Genomic DNA, 23,832 nt, shown 5'->3' on the forward strand with positions numbered 1-23,832 from the left:
ACTTTCAATTTGACTCGAAACTAGTGACGCCGTTACATATCTCGTCACAGGTGATTGTAACTAGTGACGTGAAATAACGCTCACGTCTAGAAAGAAGACTGTGTCATTGGAGGTCATGCACTTTATTTTTGTTCGCACGGATTCTGTTTTTAGTTGTGTTTCTTTAATAATCAGTACTACTGTTAAAATCTAATGCTAAGTAATATGTATAGTTATGTGTTGTAATAAACCGGTATGTGCTGTGTCTATAACAAGACTATGGAAAGAATAAATTTAATTTAAAACTTGTGTCAAATAAACAGCAAACGTAATTTTGTTTCAGACGTTCCAAGGAAAAACGTAGTGATGGCAGATCAATTCTGTTTACGTTGGAACAACTTTCAAACAAATATAGTGAGTGCCTTAGATTCTTTAAAGTGTTCCGAAGATTTGGTCGATGTCACGCTAACATGTGAAGGTAGAAACATCAAGGCCCACAAAGTGATACTCTCCGCGTGCAGCCCGTACTTTAGGAATGTGTTCAAGGTGAATGACTCGGGACATTTATAACCTTCATATTCCAACTATTTATATTAAAACTTAATAATAATATGGTTATTTACAATCAATTGATATAATACCATAACCTTATTGTTGATTTTCAGGAAAATCCATGTCAACATCCTGTGATTATTTTGAAGGATGTTTTAGCTGATGATATTGTCAGCTTATTGTCTTATATGTATCAAGGAGAGGTGTTTATTGAAGAGAGTAAACTGTCGTCGTTTTTGCATACTGCAGCCTTATTACAAGTTAAGGGGTTAACAGGTGTTGCACACCAGGTAAGCTACATTTTGCCCTGATTTTGTATGTTTGAATTAAGAGACTTGTTAAATACTCTTACTGATTAAAAATATACAGAACATTTCAACTTTCTCACATTAAATATTATTAGTACTTGTAATAGTAATAATATTTATGAGAAAATTGGATGGATGTTTGTTACTATGTCTCTAAAAAACATTTTTTTAATTCCCATTCTTGGCACAAGTTATAATAAATTAGTTGGCTAGTTAAATAGCAATTAAAAATAAGCATTTAATAGCAGATATTAGTAAAATTAATATTTATAGAAAAATGCTTACACACACTTAACCTAATTTATATTTTATTTTAACACAATAAATATGTTCTAAAATTTACATATACAGAAATGTATTAAAGTGAAGCTGTAGGCTAGTTTGCTTATTTGCAAATTGTTCAGCTCTCCTCCATACTAGTATGAAACTGTTTTATGGCAAGGCAGGGTCGCCATTTTACTTTGAGAAACTACTAAAAGTTTTTAAAGGAAAAGCAAAATACACAAATTAATGTAACATAATGTAATAGTAATAAAAAAAAGAATTTAAATTACAAATTTTCAATGTTTAATTATTACATTAAATGTTTCTGTGTTACACAAATCAATTCGTAAATCTGTATTATGTTTTCTGTTGGTTATGTTAAGGCCTGACTCCATGAGATTCGGTTGCGAGGAATACTGTTCTCCACTCAGCGCCCAAATCATTATGTTTACTCTTGTAATTTTACTTATACTGTGATCTTTTTCTTATTATTTTTTAGAATGAAAACTTTTCATCGCCAAGGACCACAACAAAACTGTACACACAGTTGACCATATCTTCTAAGTCCAACCTTGGTACTAATGTTACCAAGGAATCAAAAGTCCCGGCTTTAAAGAAAAGGCGTTGCAGTACATCTGATAAACCTAATGATATAGTAAATGTTGAGACAAATAAGAAGTCTAGGATACGGGAACCATGTGATGTATTCAATAATCATAGTGATTCACAAACAATCAAAGTCGACAATCCTGTATTTGGGGTGGAAAATCATGTGGATAAAAAAAATGAAAGCAAAGAAAATCAAATGGTTACTGCCAATGGTAAAAGCTCAACGGCGACACAGGTATTCAGATTTATAAAATTGTATTTTATTCTCCTTGATAATATTATAGCTATAGTTCATTAAAATTCTTGGTCTTAACAGAGTCAACGCTTTATTCACTTTTTATTTAGTTATTCTATGATAAGAATCATTTGCCTCTGATTTTCTCATTGAGTTGCAGTTGAGAGTTAGTGCCACTAATCTTTTTAATAAATATTATTTTTTCAATTCTAGGGAAATGCTCAAGAAGATGTGCCAGTATCAGTCAAAACAGAATGGATCGATGAAAATACTTCAACTTCTGGTGCTCCGCTAGTAAACTCTGAAAATGATGATAGTCTTCCTGATTATGAGAACAGCATGCTTGCGAGATCCTTACTCTCAGGTAGCTATAAATATGTTTAAAGTGGTAATAAAAATTGTAATATAATTATTAATACAAAGTAAACATGAAAACAAGGTTTGTTAAAGATAGTTTGTTAAATTTTATATTACAGGTATAAACCCATCAAAAAGTGATGCCACACTTAACAATCCAACAGCTAAAAAGGTTCCATCAGTTATTGAAATGCATTGTAATAGGCATAAAGAAATAAATACGGATTCTCCTACTTTCCCCAACACCATATCAAAAAGTCCAATGAAAAGTTCAACAGAAGATACTTTAGTGAAAACAGAAAAGCATTCACCACACTCGGAAATGGAATATGAGCCTGAAGTGTTACTTTCTGAACATCAAGGTGGTACGGACAGCGAGAACACATATACACAAGAGCAATCACAAGCCTTACTTCTATTAGCAGGTATGTCTGGTGCACCAGTATTAGGTTCAGTTGCATCAACATCTAATCATGCAGCCATCTGCGGGGACTGTCCTCACTGCGGTATGAAATATTCCAACCAATCTGCATTAAAATATCATGTACGATTAATGCATTCAGATCTGACTAATAGGTTATGTTGCTATCTTTGCCCGCGGTCGTTCACAATGAGAGAAACATTTAAAGAGCATATGTGGACAAGCCATGGACAGAGGAATTAAGTATGAAAATGAGTGCCTTCCTTTGGTTTTTTTGTAAAATTTTATATAGATATATGAACTGTTTGTGCCTTTCCCAGTCTTGATACATATTGCTATATTTAGTGAATGTCACAATTATTACGTGTAATAAGGGTTTAATTGGAGTGTAAGCCACATTCAATCATGCATGATAAATTTATGGCTTGTAATTCCACTTTGGTCATCTAAAACATAATGATGGTGAAATATTTAATACTTTATTGTTAAATTACAATGGCCCGGTGACATTTAAAAAAGATGTTAAATCAGCCAGGTTCAATTGCAATTGACCAGTGTCCAAAAAAAAAAATTAAAAACACTACAGATGCTCAGATCTAAGAGGTGTCCTATTTCAGTGCCTCGATTGATATCATCAGGTACCAGTCATTTGTCAATCACACTGGATTCCGTCTATCTAGTTAGTTGCTATTTAAGATTTAAATCTTTTTTTTTATACTTTCAATTATCTTCAAGCTTGACATTGGCAAAATAATTGAAATAATGATGGGGTCCACTATTCATTAAAAGAAGAAGAGTTTGCATAGTTTTAACTTAACAGATTGAATCTTTAGTTTAAACTTTCAGACCTGAGTGTCTGAAGTTACTTTTAGATGTATTCCAAATTCCCTTAAAGGGGTGTGCCTTTGGGTTTTCAGTTTATTTATTGTCATAGTATTATATGATACTACGATACCTTTAAGTCACTTAACCAACTGCGATCTCTTGACATAAATTGGATGATAAGGGAGATAAAAATTATTGAAAAATGCAGTATGTGCCTGTAGGTGCTTATGCTAGTGTGGTGCTATTCAAAAAAATGAAAGCACTATTCTTGTAAAATGTAATTCGTAGGTTTTACAAATTTTAATGAGATTTTTTCCAAATCATGTACTATCATGTGTAACCTGTGGTGGGTTGAATATATAAGAATTTATAATATTTATAAAACTTAATTATTTATCAATGATAAAAGTTAGTGCGCACAGAAAAAGTAAAATGGTATTGTATACAGTTGTTTATAATCTGTGCATTGAGAATATAATTTAGATCTGTGTATAAAAAATCTACATCAATTTTAATGTAGTTCCAGAAGTTCTGGATTGGTGTGATTGGAACCATTCAGGTTAATTAAATCAGGAAATGATTGAGATGCAAAAGACTCACAGCCTTACAAATACACTGAGTATAAGCAAAATTTGTACTATTATTTGCTTATACTCAGTTTATTCCTAAATTTAACTTTACAAGGCGTTTTTTGTAAGGCTGTAGATCTTTGACCATATTTAAGATTGTTTTCTTATGAATGAATTGAATATTCTTTAATAAGATAGTTATTGTGTGACCAAATAACAAATTTTATTTCAAGTTGTTTTGTTACCATACCGTTACCTTAAAATCAACTATTCTTTATTCAAAATATAATTATCGTGTAGTGTAATATATTTATTAAGTAACCATTTTGTTAAAATAATAGTAAAGATATATCTTGGTCAGTTTTGTTACACCCTGTTACTATTTCGTATATGTTTTTAGACATTTTATTTCGAAGATCGGTATTGGTATAATGTATACATATATTTTAAACTAACTCCAATATCGGGATATAGTAAAAACCTTTTGCAGTTTGTTTATGATTCACTTTTGACATAGAAGTGTAGTGCTTACGAAGCATTTGCAATGATGCAAGTTATGTTTACAATTTCACTCGTAGTATGTATCGCATTAAATTAATGAATGGACATTTTTAATATTTAGGTCACAATGTATTGCATCATATTAACATTTGTGACATTACAAAATTAACCTTAAATGGACATTTTAAAATAATTAAAAAGACGACGAGCAGCAACGAGGAGCGCGCGAAGAAATAAAAGTAAATAGTCGAACTAATAACTTATAATGAAAATAGAAAGAATTTATATACAAATTGAAAATTATATACAAATCAGCCTAGCAAACGTTATGACATTTTATTGAAGACGAATGAATTATTTTAGAAAAAGAATAAATTAAAAAATATAAATTCTAATTTTAAAAAAGTATAAAAAGTAAAAACATAACAAAAAGGTTAATTGCATTGCCAACAATCATCAAATGGTACAATTCAGGCTATGTCAAATGCGATCCATACATAAACTTAAATAGTTCTATTAAAAACCGTAGCTGGTGTATGGAGGAATACATAGTGTACTACATAGCAGAGATTATTATTTATAGTTTGACCAAGAAAATAGAAAACCTAGCGTCTGAATCGCAATCTTTTAATGTGCGAAGAATTTAGTTTCATATCGCGCTTCAATATTAGGTGTTTTTTCCGGTCAAGCTATATTTAAAGTGAAATGTTTCGTTGCATCGGTGAAAATGTGACATGAGTTTTGGCTTTTGTAAAAATTGCAACCAGTATTTTCGAATAGACAATAAAATTGGATGGAGTATTATCATATAAATGTGATTCGCCTATAGAGAAATGGTATTAATTACGTATTTATGCTTCCAAATCCTTTTGGTAAATTGTGCCAAAAAGATTTTAAAACAATTGTTATTATATTATTAAAATTTGATTAATTTTACTATAATTTAATTGTTTAGTTTTTTAATTTATTCATGTCTTTCGTTATATTATAATTTTCTTTAATATTAAGGTTTATCGGAAGTTAATGTATCGGATTCTTGTTTATACTTACCGAGTCGGTAATGCCATTAGTGAAATCTTAAATTATTATAGTTTAAAAAATAAGGAAAACAATTATATTTACAGCGTATACAAATAGGGATAATTATGTCTTAAGTAGAATAGAGTTTATGTATTGTTGAATAGTTTATTCAAGATTTTACAAAATTTATATTTTAATGTTACGAATAAAAGATGCTTCTACATAATTGTTTTTTTTTTATTTCCCATATAAGACTAAAATTTCACCATCCATAAGCGCTAAAATAACGCAGTTTATAGCCTATCCATTTATAGCAGTCAGTGTCTACTATAACCTAGCCGAAATAGTTAGTTTAGGTTAGTTTAACTAGTTTGTTTTTTTAGCCAATTCAATAAATAAGAATAAAAAGAGCAAAAATCAAAAATGTACGGGATCTAGCAGTTGAAAAAAAAAATGCCTAATAAAACGATTTTATCTAAAAGTGAGAAGTCTGCTGCTTATTTTATGGCCGCTGAAGATAGAGCAATGGTTTTGAGCATCCTAATATTACAGTAATGATTTTGCTTCCAAAGCTGCTACCTCAACCTATGGATTCTAGGTTTTTCAGCTGTACTATATTGAACGATTCTTTAAAAACATACTTGAAGCCTTGAAATTTGGACATCGCTAAGTGCCCACGTAAAATTATCATTGGAAAACCTGGTTCTATACATTGAAGTTATGCTGGAACAAACTATGTAAGAAGATATCTGCCGTAAGGCTTCAAGGATTTAGATAAAAGGAAAGGAAGGACCTCGTAAGAAGAACCTAATCTGGAAGAACACATAGGCTACTTACTAAGATTTTTTTACATTCGCGCGTACACAGTCGCAGACGAAAGCCAGTTGTCACAAATAGTTACATTCTTATAGACTTTTTCTTCGCATCGTTTTGCAATTCTTGGTATTTTAAAAATCTTTGTGCAAATGTCTTTAATTCTCATTTGATTGATAGATAAAATGCGAAAAGTTAATAAAACCAATCTTTATCTTGTAATTAAAGATCGATTACAGTTTTTAAACATTGGTAATAAAATGAATAGAATAGCTGTAATGTTTAATGCTCTTGTGCATATAAGGTCGTTTTAAGTTACAATCAGAACGTTGACAAAGTATAAAAACACATATTCGTACTGTACTATTATTCCTTCAAGAACAACATCAAAGAATGTTAAGGTGAAATCAAAACACCACATAGAATTATTATCTTTATTAGTTACAGATGAATTGTTGATTGATTTATTAATCTTATTTCTAAACTAGCTGTCGCCCGTTAATTTCATTAGCGCAAAACAAACTGTTACGCCATTTTGATAGCGCGGAACTAAAAAAAGTAGCTACCGCTGACAGGAATAGGTATTATCCAAGTTACATTGTATAATATTTTCCAAGTATTTCCAAGTTTCATTGTATAGTGTTGGTATTATAATATTACCGTCACTGCAGTACCCTGCAGTGACGGTCCCGTCGAAAACGGCCCAGCCGTTTCGGAGATTGTCCGGGACAAACGCGACTTGCGGACAGACAGACAGGCAAAAGTTTTTTAAATGCGATTTTCGTTATTAGCAACGCAAATACATCATCTGAAATCTGGAATTTTTCTTTTTATATTACAAATAGACAAACCATTTTTTATATGTATAGATATAGATAGATATTAGAGTGTTAAAGGTTAATCAGTAGTAGCGGTTTGAAAGGAATAATGTTTCAGGTTAGAAACTGCAGTAGCGGTATTTGAAATGCATAATGACATACGAGTAGGATACGTCTAGTGACGTACGCCGTGTCGAGTGTAGACAGTGTGGATGTGTAAAGGCGTTCGAGGAAGCCCCTCAGTGCGGAGACAGGCCGCTGGGACGCTATTGATCGTCATCCGCCGTCAGCGGCGAGCGCCCTATTGATTCGCCGCAATCTGCATGATAACCCGCGCTTGGCTTCTCTCTTCTGTTCGCACTATATATGAGAACATTGCTTAGCGGAAAATTTGCCTCGTTACAATTTTTTTTTAAAATAATTCTAGTAAAAATTAGAACTCGTTTAAAAAAATGTATTAGTATTGTACGTTTTACAATTAATATCTCCATACAAAAATGAACTTAAAATTAAAAGGACATAAAAAGTTAAATGCTAAATGCTTATCTTATGTTAATCTTCGCAGTAGTCAAGTTTGATTGACATTTATTTTTAATAGTAGTATAACCAAATATATTTATTTAAATAATATTCTGTAAGTTAAATTAGGAACCGTGGATTTTTCACCAATTAATAATCAAAACTATTCAACGTTTTTCGAAAATCCAATTTTGTCTATTGACCTTATAAGTTTTGTTTTTCAGTATACTCGTAAGTCTGTACGCTTTGAATCATTTTTCTAAAACGATTATGAATTTTTTTTAAAACAACCTATAATGACCTATAGCATTCTTGAACAGCCTGTAATACGCGTAAAATATAAATTATGAATAACTTGTCATTGTATCGACTTACATAATTTTGTAATATCATATTACATTGGAGTATTCTACCTGAATTGCAGTCTCTAATTTCAATCGCGCGGGCAAACGAAATAAAGAAAGCGATATCATTCCATCTTTGTCTCCTGCCGGCTGAAAAGTTTGGCGCCAATTCGAATTCAATTTGATTGGCCGTGAAAAAGCAAACGTAACTTTTAAATTTACTTTTAATACATATAAAATAAAAATATGTTTAAACTCAATACATTTAATATAATTATCCTCTTAAAAGTAAGCACAAGTTGTAATGTAAGTTGTAATATAATGTGGAAATTATTACGAGGGTAATTTATAACCTCTTTAGTAAATACGTCGTTGGCTCTTGTTACTAGACTTGGCGAATCGTGGAACAAAAAGGGATCAATAGCAATGTTCGTTATTGATTAACGGTTAGTTTGAACCTGTAGCACGTTGTAAGAACTAATCTATTCATTTTCATGTTGCGATGCATTTCCAGATACAGCCAGTTATTGTTAAAACGCTTTACTATGGTTTTAATATATTTTAAGCAAGAAATTAACAAAATGCTTGAATATATTTATGAATTGTTGCTAAAATAAAGTTTCATGTGTCTATATTTAGTTGATATTAATATAAAGCTAAGCACACAATCGATTAAAATATAAGGTCAATTGTACACGACGTAGTAAGGGCGGCAAGGTTCAAATCGTCTTCGGAGTTTAGCAAGTCGGTCTGTCAATGAATATTCATATTGGTGACAGTCTGAAAGTAATTTCGACTGCCTTAGAATGAAAATATTTACATAAAGCTTAGTAATGATTATTCACATTTTCACAGTCAATTAAACAAAGTTTTTGTCGCGTAAAATGAGACGACTTTTTAGAACAAGGACGTAACCACTCATTTTTATAGTTATCTTGTTTTCATGTTAAGTGTAAAATCATACTTCATACTTTCATACAAATATTATAAATGTGAAAGTTTAGATGGATAGATGTTTATTAGAGTTTGTTGCTTTAACGGCTAAACGGACACAAATGTGTATAGTATAGTTTGGAAGAACATAAAGCTTACTCATTTTTGTTTTTTTTTTTTAAATTCCACGCGGACGGAGTCGCAGGCAAAAGCTAAATACATATATTTATATGCTATTTTTTAAATATAGCATTAGTTAGTAGCTATAAATAGGAGACCATGTAATATGTCTCAAGCTAAAAGTACTTATCCAGTGAAATAGTAAACTTACCTGGTAATTTTGTAATTTGATGCAAAGCATAATTGTTTATTCGTATCGTAATTGTTGCGTAATTAATATAGACTAAATATTTAAAAAAAACAATATTTGTTAAAGCATTATAGGCTTTAAAATTACAGAGATAAGTATGTAAATTGGTTTAGTAATAGTTTTGTAATAAGCATAAATAATGTAATGCAGTAAGAAACGCCAATTCGAATTTTGCAAGTCTGTCTACTCCTTTGGATTACGGGAGTATGTTGATTATAGGGACTAAGGTGGTGCATATAGTGTGTCTACGCACGGGAGTACTCTCGGCTCACGGTATACTTGTAAACAACTATACACTACACATAGTATCCACATGTCTAGTAAAAGCGAAAGTAACAATTTGTTATGTTTTGACTAGGTTTGCTACCTAAATCAAAAGTCTGGCTCGTTTTTGATTTATTTCGTCTACAATATATAGCATTAAAATTAATTATAAATTTAATTATTGGGAATTATAACTTTATTTAAAAGGAAAAAGTCGTTTTAAAGTTTACTTTTTAAGTTGTCAGAATGACTTCGGTAACTTTTTATTTCTACCCTCATTCAAATAATCAAAAACAATACGCGAGTATCAGCTAGTACATATTATTTCCAAGGTTTTTAAAAAGTTTTGGCTTCACTTGAAGGATAAGTTATATTGATCCCTATAATCTAACACCAATCAGTTTATTCTACCTTGATAGGATTGCAATAAAGTGTTTGTAAAGTGTCAAGTCAAAGTATTTATGTGGTGAAATAAAAGTGCGGTTACGGAGGTCTATCGCTGTGAGGCAGCTGCGGGGTGCGGGGTGCGCGGGGCGCGGAGGGCGGTGCGCCGCAACACTATCGCCGATATGGGTCACTGACGCCTACGCGCGATTCGATTAAACTTTACAAGTTTTCGCCACCTGGATACAAGATGTGCGAAATGCAACAAGTATTTTAAATACCTCCTCAAAATGTATATAAGCATCTACTAGAAAGTACTGAAAAGTTGGCAAAATAATTGACATATTATTTAAGGATCCTGTTTTACAATTCGACTAAACTGTCGTGCAACTAAAAATAAATCTTCAAATTGTACGTCATATATATAGTTATTTTTTTATTAAGCAGCATAAGTATGAAGTACTATCAAGCGACCGTTATTTGAACTTGTAAGAAGTTTGAAATCAGTTTGCTTAACAGTAAGAATATTTTTGCGTACATCCAGCGAAAGTGTGTACTAATTAATAGTGCAAAGTATCGATCAATTGTTTCACCATGGTTCTAAATATAAAATTCCGTGGAGGAAGACAAAGTTCGCGCGCAACACGGGCGCGGGCAGGCGTGCGGGCGCGGGCACGCGGCAGCGTATCGATTGCGCGCCTTCAGTCGACGTCGAGCGCCCAGCGCCGCGCTGCGCCGAGCGCCGAGCGCCGGCAGCGCGCCCCTCGCCCTCCGCCCCGCCCTGCGCCCTGCGCGCCCGACGCACTCCCCGCACGCCCCGCGCCCGCCGCACCATGCCGCACCCCGCCGCAGCCCACCGCACCGCGCGGCTCTCTCGCCGTCGCCGGCAAACTCGAACGACCTCTTTACGCTAACTAACGTCGCAGCCGCGCAGTTTCCCGCCGCGTAACTCCGTACGAACTCACGATACTTTGCAATTGTTGTTAAGTACTATAAACTAATCGTTTCGAGTGCTTTTTTATAATGTATGGGGAGAAAAAAATATGTTTTTAATGTTATCAATAGATAATAAGTAGGGTGAAGAGTAAGAGTAATGCGGGTGATTCGGGTGATGTTAGTCCTTGGGGCATGGGGCGGGGCGGCGCAAGACGCGCGGGCGGCGATTACGCCGCCGGCTGCGTAGGCGCACCATGGACTGCTGCAAGTACGGCGAGGTGCGGCGCCACGGGCAGTACGCGGCCTGGGAGGGCTACGGCTACGCTCCGCCCTACGCGCCCTACGCGCCCTATGCACACGCCTACTGCCCGCCGCACGCGCACGACCCCTACGCCCGCTACTACCGCTACGACTACCCTGCTGCCGCCGCCGCCGCGCATACGCACCACAATGAACATGCTATGTCTATGGGTAAGTATTACAATAAATCTATCAAATATTAAATTACTACTGAACATTATTAGCAAACATAATTACCAATCATTGCTTATTTATAAAATTTTACAAGGAACGTGATTACCCCTACCTCACTTTGTAAAGTTGGCTTTTGTTAATTTTCGCAATCATGGAAATTATAACTTTCTTCGTCAGGTTAGGGTTGGAGAGTTGAGAAATTTTCGCTCAACAATAAGCGCTTGCAAAGTTTTAAAAAGTTTATATGGTTTCGTATCGACGGTTGTTCTTGGAAATTTTTACGATTATGATGTCTTAAACAGGATTAATTGAAGGAAAAATACTAGAGTATTTCATTATAATTTTTATCTTAAATCTTTACATTTCGTATAACTAAATTTAGGCTAGTTGTCTACTTGATTATAAATATTTTTTAGAATAGGAATAGGAAATAATGTGGTGGCATTGATCCAGATGATAAGATTACAGAATAATATAAAACTCTGGAAATGTACAATACATAAATATTCTCTGAAGAAAAAACTCTATCTATTTAGTATAGGTAATCAGTTGTGCAGTTGTATCATAATTGAATTACAAACATGTTTCACGATCTCTGTTACATTGCAATTCGGCTGTGGTAGTACAATGAGCGCGCGTTGCCTCGAGTTTTGTTTACCAATACAACAGAGATCGGAATCTGCACGCGCGCCGCGCGGCGACATTCTGAACAATGAAGAATGAACTAAGAATTCATGTTTACGTTTGGGCGGATTTCTCCGCGTCTACGTCACGTGTCGATAGAGGACGAGCGAGGCGCGGCGAGGGAGGGAGCGGGGCGTGCGGGAGTGGCGGTGGGGGGCGAGGTCGGCTCTACAGGTGGTCGCCCCGCCACCGCCCGCACCCCTCTGGTGCGATTGATTGCCCGCACGGCGCGCAGCCAGCGCCACCGTACATATCGAGCGGCTGACGTCCGCGCCTCGTCCGCGCCTCGCCTGCGACTCGCCCGCGGCCCGAACGAGCCGCTACTGAACCAGACGCCGTTCCTACTTACACTATGCAGATGTGCGCTCGCTTTGAACTTTCGAGGTTGAATTTTTATGCACCCCGTATATTTTACATATGCAATTGCGTCTCGACTGCATCTTACTTATCTCTGATTTTTTCATTCTTTTAAAACAAAGATTTTTACCTATATTTTGCAACTATTACGAAAGTTTAAGTAAAAAACTAAACGATACTACATTTTACAAGTATAGGAACTGAAGATTCTTTCAAAGATTCTTCTTGCACAGATTCTTCAGTTGCCAAGTCCAACTGCTTGTTTCGCAATCCTGCAATGCAAATAGATGTGAAAACGTGTAGTTTTAGGTTAGAATACTCCATTCATTAAGTCACATAAAATTTCTGTCAACAATAAAATTAACAGTATTGCTATTTTTGGAGAAATTAGAGATAATAATTAGAAAAAGCATATTCAAAAAATAGCATGAATGAAATAGAGTAGGCAAAACGGGATAAACAACATAATTAATGAATATGGAGATAAGACGTTTTAACACGCAATTTAACTTGGTCGCGACATTAAGCGATTTGTATTACAATTTATATCGTTAAATCTTTCTGAGATGTTACGCGAGACAACCGTACTGAATACTTAACTTTTGAACTTGTTCTTTGTATTGTAGGCGAACATTAAGAGTAAGGATGTAATGTAAAACGTAAAGGGGAAATAAAATGTGATGTATAACCTTACAAGCCTTACAAATAAACTGAGTATAACCAATTATCACTACAAATTTTGCTTATACTCAGTTTATTCCTAAGTTTAACTTTATACCCCGTTTATTTGTAAGGCTGTATGATTTTAAATTTACGCATTTATTTTATTTCGAAACCTAGATTGGTAAAGATTTTGAATTTCCATTAGTCGCAATAACTGCACATTCATATATTGATCTGTCGTATATTATAACTATTGCTTACATAGTACGTATAACTAACTAGCATATATATATATCAGTAATCATTCGCTAACATATCTGAAGATTGTATTTAATATTACTAATGTTATTTGCTAAATCTAACTCTCTCTCGCATTACCAGTAGATTTTGATATTATATAAAATTACGAAATTAAATTTAGTATATGTCTAGAAGTCCTTTTACTATGTAAAAGTACCGCGCGCATCGGTACTAGGGTCGCATAGCAACAACTATGGCCAAGCGACGCGCTTGCCCGCGGCATCTCTTGCTAATTAACAGATAAAAATCTGACGACAGTCTGACAGTATTGCTGTTAGACTTTAAAACAGTGGCTTTAACTGTCGCACTCAGAGACAATAATTCGAAACTAAAGGAGACCTTTACGATTTGTAACAAGAAAGTAAGTACTACATGTTTAGATTTCGCATAACTTAAAGGTAATAAGAGGATGTAACCATAGTTTTATATACAACTACGAGAGAGAACAAAGGTTTTACAAGGAATGCAGAAAAATCAGAGTTGGAATTTATTTTCATATAAAAATACTAAACGCTAAAGAAAGTGTAAATTTGCATATTGTTTTCGCATAACAGGAGTGATAAGATCCGCATTGCATTGTGATCGTTTGCAATTGTAAAGATTCTATTTAATAACATATTTCATTCTCACTATTTAATCCTTGAAGCGTTTTTATTCGACTGCTTAGAATATTCAAACGCTATTGACTGCTAATATAGTTTAAGGATGATGTAACATACATACCAAAGCTTACTATGGTTATTATAAATGCGTAAATTAAGATGGATTGATGTTTGTTGTAGTTTTTAGCCTAAACGGCAACTCTATAAAATTTGACACAGATGTAGAGGATAGTCTGAAAGAATACATAGGCTACTTACTTGTGATTTTTTTAATTCCACATGAACGGAATTGTCGGTGCAATATAGTCTATACTTATATTATAAAGAGAAAAGTTTGGTATTTTTGTCTATTTTTGTATGTATTTCAATAACTCAAAAACTATTGGGCCGATTTCAAAAATTGTTTGACCGTTAAAAAGCTACGTTATCAATAAGCAACATAGGCTATTTATTTATCATTTTTTAAATTACAAGCAGCGGACGCAAGAAACATCTAGTGACATATATAGTAATGCATTGTTAATCTGTGTCAGATTATGGAGCGTACGTCAACAAGGAATCGCGCGCGCGCCGGACGCTGTCGCGGCGGGACCAGCGGGCGCACACCACGCATCATCTGCCACTCCCTCACACGGTAACATATTCTTATACTTATAATTATAAGAAAGGATATTTATTCCTGCACTCTGAATCGGTATTTGATCATTAAGGGAGACCTTTAGTTCAGAATAAATATATAATACATACTATAAGAGCGCTGCATACTGTCAAAGGAGTCGGTATATCCAAATTTATATAAATAAACTATTGAAATATTTGTAAGATTTATTTAATCAATTAACAATTTAAATGCTTAATTATATAAATTACACAAAATGGTAAACATCATTGACCTTGAACGCGTTTATGTCTTATCCTTACCGTTTTATATTTACAGAACATACGGCGTGTGCTTTAATAAAGTTATAAACAGATCTGTGAAAATATGTAGGTCAGTGTCACGGGACAGTTGACAATGTGGTGTACAGGAAAATGTTAGTATTGCATTTATCAATCGTAAGCGGTTAGCATAGAGTCCAAATTCTCCCGAAGCTTCCGGTTTCCCCGCAACTTTACTGTTTAAATTGTTTTCCCACATTTTAAGTGGCGGGTCACGCATAGTCAAATTTGAATAAAACTTTTACGTGCGGATGCAGTACTAGTGTTGTGATTTATTTCTGTTATAAACGTTTCAAATACTTCTTCAAAAGTACTTTTGACTTGATTAAAGTTGCTTTTTGTATTAACGATAAGTATTTCTAGTTCTCTTTTATAAACCACGTCAGCATATTAGGTGCAGAAATTAAAAAAACAATCACTTTAAGAAAAAGTTTACAATTGAAGATAAACATAGATAGTACTCCGTCGCGTAGTTCTGTCGGCGTGTTTGATAGAATTGTAGATTATTACCAAAATTAGATAGTCAACTAGACGGAAGTGCGATACGGTTGCAAGTGGTATCATTACGGCGTCGTGTTACGAGACAAGTAAGCGGCACAAAGGCGCTAATGAGGGCGGCTTGGGCGGGCGGCGTCGGGCGCGGGGTGCGCGGGGGCGCTCGGGGCGAGCGGGGGGCGGCCTGAAGGCTGTCAGCGGTTGATTTTTCCGAGTGTCGTGGGCGCCGCGCTGATCGATAAGTCACGTGGCCCGCGCCGCGCTCAGCCCGCTCGATAGTTAGAGCCTCCGCAAATCTCCCGCCACTACTCTAATGTACACGTATGACTTCATTCCACACGCTTTACAACAACCCACTAATTATTACGCCTTGCTATTATAGTCCATGTAGCGCCTTTCTATAATGTCTGGGCTTTTAATATATTTTGTGAATTTAATTAATTAATTAACAATGAAATTATCAAATTAATAGTTTGATTACATATACACATTTCAAAGTGATTAATACAGTCCTTTAATTCGGGAAAAGTAATAATTAATAAAGTCTATATAGATAAAAAACAAGTATAGCAAAAATCCCTTAAATGCACTAGAAAATAGTTTTATTTCATTTTCGTAGATCCGTAGAAGATAGCGTAGCACGTCTACGAATTTGAATATATTAATTTAAAATTTCAAGTATTGTACAACTTTTACTAGTTTGTCTAACTTTTCCCAATGTTCGTATAAACAACTTTTGTACTCTACGTTTATAAGAATTGAATTTACTTTTATTTTAACATAGGTTTTATATTGATGAATATTGATTATTTTTTCTGCGAGTTAATTTAATTATGAAACATAAATTATCCTTACAAAACTTTAACACTAGTATGTCTACATTGTAGGGGGATTGTATATAAATGGTATATTAGTTTGCAAAGTTTATGACGTAGGTGTATTTTGGGTTAAGATGTGAGTGATGCAGTTGCAGCGTGGCAGTGCAGGCGGTGCAGGCGGTGACGGACATCGATCGGCGACGCGACCGAGCGCGCTGTCGTTTTGCCCCCGTCTCCCCCGTCCCGTACCGCGCAATCTCCTCCGCACCACCCCACCCGCATGACAACACTTAAGGTTATCTCACACACGGCGTACGCACATCGCGGTCTACCCAACTCCCAAAAAGTAGCAACTTATATATCAGACATTGGTCTGAATTTTTTAAAATCACGATTAGGTAAAATATTTGCCTTTTGTATATGTAATCTACTAGCAGGAAACCTTAAATAAAAGATATGGTTCTGCTGGCTGCATATATTATACGAAGTGCGACTTATCGATTCGAATTCGATGCTTTAAAATATTGTACCATATAGTACACAAGATATCGTTAACATTTTAGTGTCTGACGAAAATTTTTGTTTCGTATAACTAAGCTGTCCAAATAGGCTAATATTTTTTTTATCAATATGAGTTAATGCGGCGATATTATTCTTTTTCTTGTTTATAAAAGGCGAAGAACTAACAATGCATGCCACTTTGTTAATTACATTCCACTTCGCGCTTTTAATCGATATGCTAGTGAACGTAAGTTCACTGACGTTTCTCATTGGATAGTAATGTTTACGTAACTTTGAAATATAACGGTACGTGTACTCGTATATTATGTTTAAAACTTAATTTGTCTAAAAATATATTCCTTCGCCACAACGATCGTATTTCTTCTGGTTTCTCTTTCTATTCCGTCGTTCGTCTTTAGCGTAATGTTTAATCGCCTCATTATTTAGGTTCTAAATTTAAAATTACAGGTCCTTCCTGAGATAAGAACGTTTAATAATCTTCTTTTGTTTGATATTGACTCCAGTTTAAATCTGTCTTAAAATGTTATTGCTGTTTAACTGAATTGGACTTAACGTGATCGACTTATGTACACATATTTAGGTTTACTTTAGTCGAAATTGTTATATAAAAATTAGGATACTTTTGCATCTTATAACTAAAGACCTTATTTGAGTTTTCATATAAGTGTAAATCGTGTTTCAGCCGCCTTCGGAATGCGGGGGGCTCAACGGCCGCGGCGGCTACTGCGAGCCGCAGATGTGGCCGCACTACCAGGTAACAGAGATATTTTTTAATTTCTTGTTGTCTCGATCAAACATGAGAATCATAATTATTGTAATAATTGACAAATACAAAATTCAGGGTAAACTTCAATCAAAAACATATCTATAGTTATTAACAAAAGATTTATTTGACGTTTGCAGATGGGCATGATGGGCGGCGTAGGCGCTGGCGGGGGCGGGGGCGCAGTCTGGGGCGGCGCGCACGCGGGCGCGTGGGCCTCGCGCAGCATGTGCTCCAGGGAACAAATGCGCTACTTTCCCAACGACGCTCGCATGATAAAGGTCATTTTTAAATTTTTCTTCAAATAACCAAAAGGATTGTTAGCTTCTGTATTTGGCAGGTTACTAAGACAGTGATACAAAAAGATGATGTATTATTGCTTAAAAGTATCTCTAAAAAATAATGCCGGTAAATAGTTATATGTACTTCTTTTTCCTGATATAAGTATTGAGTTTTAGTTTATGTGTGATGCGAAATAATTTAAATTCTAGGGTCCGTATTTAAGTCATCCGAGTCAGTTGTGCCCTCCCGAAGGAAGATCTACGCCATACCCCATGTATGAAGATATGTCGTACGGGGGTGACAACGGGAAGCATAACGGCGTGATGGAGTACCCGGCGAGGAGCGCACCGCAGGCTGAGGCGCCGCGGACGGTGCGCGAGTGCGCCGCGGTCAGTTCGCCGCACCGCTCGCCGCCCGAGGAGAAGCGGCCGCCCGTGGTGCCGCTGCCCGCCTTCCAGCAAGCCTTCGGTTCCACCGAGATCGGCAAGTTCGCGGAGGCGTTCAGTCGCGCCGAAGCGGTACATGAGGCCGACGACATCTCCAGTGAGAACTTTGTGTACGACGCCTTCCAGGACTGGGACGGGCCGGCCGAGCCGCAGTGGGCCGCGCCGCCCGCGCGGGAAATAAAATGCGAGGACAACTATTGAGAAAGGTCGCGTCTCGCGACGCACCCGGCGATACGCCTCTTAGCTAAATTTAGACAAATTGTAGTTCCACCACCATGTTGCCAAAGAGTATGTAGCTCGACTTCGATCGTAATAATCGACGTCGTAGAACTAGGATGTGATAACAAATTTTTTAACATGTACGAGATTAGATCGACGGATAAATAGTGGTGTGACGTTGAATTCATATACATATTATATTATAATATTTAGTAGAATATTAATTAGTTATTCCTTTAACTAGTTTTAGTATTAATCTAAAGTGCGTGAACGCTGTTATGTGGGAGGTGGGAAATAGTAGGTAGGTACTGCAAAAAAAATCAAATGAATCATGATTCAATGTGCCTTTATTCGGAGAGGCCGGCGCCCCCCGTCGCCCCCGCGCCCCGCGCCCCGCGCCCCCGCCCGCCGCTGCGCGACGTCAAACGATCACAATAGCAATCATAGGGACCAACGTTTAGACAAATATACACCCGCCCGGTCGCGTGGACGTGCTATACCCAATAAGCTCAACGAAATGTACTGTCTTCAGGGAGTTAAACGAAATTTATTAAAACCTAGCTAAATTACGTTTAAATAGAGAATCTGAAACTTAAATGAGTAATAGAAGTAAACACATAGATTTAAACAAAGTCAAATGATACGACTATGAGGTCGAAGATTTAGATAGAAATATAGCGACAAGTTTTCTATATAGTCGTATACTTATGATCAATCCTCAATGAAATTCCTTGAAATTGAATCGCGTCTCGATCCGTCGGAGATCGGAATGCGCTGATATATGCATCGTCACATTCCTATTACTCAAATAACAATAAGATGTAAACAATATTGTTCCCACTTGCGGCATTTATTGATAATTAACAACTTATATTCTTTTTTCGTCAATATCTTCTATGATTATAATTAACAAGCGTAATTGTAATACAAAAATATTTTATTACCTTTATATATTCTGACGATCATTAATGGGGGGCTCCAAAAGACGTCGCGCCAAATGAAACTTTTGAAATTCATCAACTAAACGAAATCGCTCGTTCGTATTTAGATAGTCAAATTCCATACATTTTAAAACAGGTTACTTATGAGTGTAACGGCTTTTTAATTAAATAATTAGGGGCCAACAACGTCGATATAAAGTATCTGTTCATATTTAATTTCTGGATAAATCTCATATTTTAAAACGATTTATAGATGTTTTATCATTAGAATTTCTTGCACACATTTTTTCCTGTTACTATTTTCATAATTTAAAATTATTCAAGTATGTAAGTTTATGTATTTTAGTTCTGTGATAAATTTGTTGCATCTGTGTTTTCCGAACGACTAATCGGTTATTATTTTTGCTCTCGATTTTTCTTATAAAATTTTGTTCCAAGTTGTGTAAATTGTTACATTTGGATTATATTTTTTGAATTCACAGCGATTGTATGTTAATATTTTAGAGCTTTTAAAGTCCACTTTCTTAAACTTGCAACTTTCAAATAAACTTCCGATCGTCTTCATTTTCCTTAGTGAAAATCTGTAATTGTTAGAATGCAACCCCTTTGGACAAAACAGCAAAATTAATGGAGTGCCTTATGTAATTAATAATATGGAATTAGGAGAATGAATTTTATTCTAGCATAATTTGAAGAAACACCATATAGATAATAGCAAGGTTTAACTTCTTTTGAGCCGATTAATTCAATAATAAGTAGATAAGATATTATTCTTACCAATTAAATTATGATAAATATGTAATTCGAGAAATATATTATATTGAATGAGGTTAGCGAAGCACTAATATTTCATTCGTACATTAGGTATTTAATAGTTCTTTGTTATAATATTTAAAGTTTGATTTGAGTGAATATTTAGAGAGATTTATAAACTAAGAGGTGATGCTTCGATACATTTTTGAGTGGTTTAGTTGTTTCTATAGAATATAATATTTAATCTATTTGTTGCTGAATTTTACCAAATAGGCTTAGATTAGACAATTATTATAATTTTAGTACATTATGAAGTAATAATTTTTAAATGATTCTTTTATAATCACGTAGACATCTTCCAAAATAGTAAATGTGTGACGTTACATTTACTTATTCCATATTTTAAGGGAGATTGTTAACCAGCAGACTTCTTAATATTTTATTTAAATACTAATTTTAGATAAGACGTGTGATTGTTATATTTTGGTGTGTAACAGTTTAATGTGTTTAGATTTATGTCTGGATGTTGCGTATCTATTACATATATTTATTTCAATTGAGTGGTTAAACATTGTTAAGGTTTGTAAAAAAACGTTAATGGTATGAGAATGGACAATTTATTCCAATTCAAGACGTAAATTGTAAACAAACTACCACATGAGAGTTTTTATACTATGTATTTTATATTTTCGTTAATAATTTTTAATGTGATAATCGTATTAATCAAAAATATTGATTCGCTATACAAATCAGTTTCCTTATATGTTTTTAAATTTATTCAAGGCGACACATTGTTTCGTGTTTAGTTGTCTTGAAGTCCTTTTATAAAGAGATATTCTGACTTTTGGACATCATTGTAGTGTAAGAATGTTTCTTTAATTAAGATTTAATATCTAATTATGAGACATTAGTATAGGTCCATAACGATGTGGATGTTTATCGTTTCCTATTAACCGCACTTAGTCTATGGCTAGAGTAACAGCACTATTGGAGTCTGTTGGTTAACGAATATATCTGTATTATTTGACTTTGGTATTAAAAGTGTAGTCTGTGCCACATGTATATCTATATTTGATATTTCTCCATAGATAGATATATTGTTATTTGTTTTAGAATTAGGATTTATAATTTCCTTAATAGAGATATGTACAGAAAACCTAATTTATATTTATAAATTAAGTATTTCACATTATTATAGAGCTTCCCGTTTGACGACCCTTCTCTATCGTCTACCATTTATGAACCTTGTGTTCGTTACGGTGAATGTCGAATTTCGTTACACCTGTATATTGCCATTCTTTTGTTATCTCAAAAAAGAACAGAGACAGCAACAGTCTCCACAAGTGTAACGATATTTGACAATCACGTTTACTAATATTCCATTTTTTGTAGTGTTTCGACTTCAAGTATAAAATACTATAAAATACATTTGTCTTTCATCTTTTCTTGTCATTTTCTATGAATCACAGTACAAAGTGAAATCATATTGAAGTATTTTCATATTATAGAGAAAATATTAATGCTTATGGCATTGAAATATGAATTGGAATGACGTTATTTTTATTCGTACACAGGATCGTATTGATTTATCAGGTTTATAAAAAGAATGAAAAAAAAAACGAAATTACAACCAAAAATAACTAAGGTACCTAGTTATAATAACCAATGTAAATAGTTAATTATGTTTTGAAAGTTACACTCATATCAATCTAGAGAAAATTGATTTGATAGAAAAATTGTAAGATTTTTAAAAATCACAGAATTGTTTGATTTAAGAATCGATGTACGGATTAAAATAAACACCTTTTACTTACGACATTCAATTTGTTTTTTTTTTCTACCATTATCTACTTATTTCAAATGAACAACTCTTACATTTACGGAATAACAGACAAATATCCACCAAGTAACGCTACCAGTATTTACTGGTTTGAAAAGATTTTTTTTACTATTGTTGCAGTTTGAAGTCCTGTTAAGTAAGGTCCTCGTTTACCTTTAAATCTATACGTGCTTCGGTAGCTTTTTGTTAATACAACTTACTAAGGAAACATGTTTACTTGAATTAAAACATTAAGGTAATGTAAAAATTTCATAGATAGCGTTATGTGGCAGGGTGACTTTCTTGTAGACCAGATAAGTATTTACAGCCAATAAAAATAATAGTTATTTCAATCTAACATTGCCCCAGGATGTGTGTGTTAATATCTCCTGTAAGAATAATAAAATAATCACATTGTAATTTGATTACCCTAAGCTCAACAAGAAATTGATTACCTTTGGCCAGGTTTCTTAAATAACAAAAACTAAACAACAAAACTGAATATGAAGGATGTATAAAAATGTTAAAATAAAAAAAATAAACATAATTACACTGGGAATTAGTTTTTAATACACAAAAAGTCCACAGTTACATTTTATATTTATTCATAAGCAATAAAAATTATAATCCGTATGTGTCACAAAATTGAACCAATTTAACATTTAGGAAACCGATTGATATATTACATACATATATAAATACATACACATGTTATTTCATAAACAAAACAAGTATTGCTGGAAGCGACATAAAATTGCTACAAGAAATACTTTTAATGATATTTCATCGACCGAGATACTTTACTGAATATTGAAATCAACTGAAACATACGCGTTACTGTTTAAACACGTAAAGGCACTTTTAATATAGGCAATTACAAAAAGACTTAAAATATCGAGTATTGATCTGTTATAAAGTAACAAGTAAATACAACCAATACAAAAACATAAAGGGATAAGATATTTTATAGGTATATAGTACCCAGCATTTCTTTTGGCACGTTGGAAACAACAATAGCGCTCTACCCCACGTGCCAACTCAAGTGCGTACTCCGCATTTGCTTTGGCATATTGGAAAGCTGTACTTCAAGAATGCCGGATTATATTTGGATTAAATGATGCCAGTATTTCCTTCGTCAATTGTCAATGAAGTATTCGGTCAACTGGAGATCATTCATTCAATATTGAAGTGTTTTGTAGCTCAGAAAGATTGTCATTCAACACAACCGAATGGTTGGAAAACTCAAGGTAAAATAATAAAGTACAATAATTATTATAACATTAGTTACTTTCGTATTTTACTTCAATAAGTCTTTCTAAATATTCTTCCATTGTCCTACATTACATTCCAATTGTCATTGAAGTATGAAATACAATCGCAAATAATGAGCTTTATGTTCACTTCATTTTTCACTCATATTTGTTTATTTATTTTATTAATTATATTTTCTTAGTATAACAATATCTATAAATTGATTGTATAAGTTCGTAATTATTAAATTCGAATATTTTAACATATGTATATTAATAAACATGTATTATTTTAATAAATCACAAAAACAATTCTTTAAAACGATACATAATATTCGAAATGTAAATGCAATATTTGTGGCCTCAATAATAAATAATTACAATATCTAACTGTTAATATATACCTTCAATTATTTTAATTCACTGTAAATAATTAAAACTAACGGCGCAGTATTTGAAAACGTGAAACATCTGTGAAAATGAT

General features: G+C 34.0%; 2 protein-coding genes across 4 annotated transcripts in view; both read left to right on the forward strand.

Moving 5' to 3' along the window:
• LOC106105560 (longitudinals lacking protein, isoforms H/M/V-like) overlaps nt 1-4,714 on the forward strand; it is a 5,456-nt gene extending 742 nt beyond the window's left edge. The window contains exons 2-7 of one of the 3 annotated variants that reach the window (XM_013285954.1): nt 97-112; nt 323-525; nt 645-821; nt 1,603-1,947; nt 2,161-2,311; nt 2,424-4,714. In XM_013285954.1, the coding sequence (XP_013141408.1) occupies nt 346-525; nt 645-821; nt 1,603-1,947; nt 2,161-2,311; nt 2,424-2,968 (1,398 nt within the window). In that variant the 5' untranslated portion in view covers nt 97-112; nt 323-345 and the 3' untranslated portion in view covers nt 2,969-4,714. Of the gene's footprint in view, nt 1-95; nt 233-322; nt 526-644; nt 822-1,602; nt 1,948-2,160; nt 2,312-2,423 lie in introns of those variants that run through there. The other 2 variants (XM_013285953.1, XM_013285955.1) reach the window with 2 other exon arrangements.
• A 6,208-nt stretch (nt 4,715-10,922) lies between these two features.
• LOC106105403 lies at nt 10,923-19,796 on the forward strand. Its single transcript, XM_013285698.1, has 5 exons — nt 10,923-11,492; nt 14,635-14,735; nt 17,558-17,629; nt 17,779-17,919; nt 18,130-19,796. The coding sequence occupies exons 1-5, from the start codon at nt 11,276-11,278 to the stop codon at nt 18,565-18,567; spliced, it is 969 nt and encodes a 322-aa protein (XP_013141152.1). The 5' UTR covers nt 10,923-11,275; the 3' UTR covers nt 18,568-19,796.
• The last annotated feature ends 4,036 nt before the right edge of the window (nt 19,797-23,832 follow it).

The sequence above is a fragment of the Papilio polytes genome, unplaced genomic scaffold, assembly GCF_000836215.1.
Source record: "Papilio polytes unplaced genomic scaffold, Ppol_1.0 DF822845.1, whole genome shotgun sequence".
In the NCBI taxonomy this organism is placed as follows: domain Eukaryota; kingdom Metazoa; phylum Arthropoda; class Insecta; order Lepidoptera; family Papilionidae; genus Papilio; species Papilio polytes.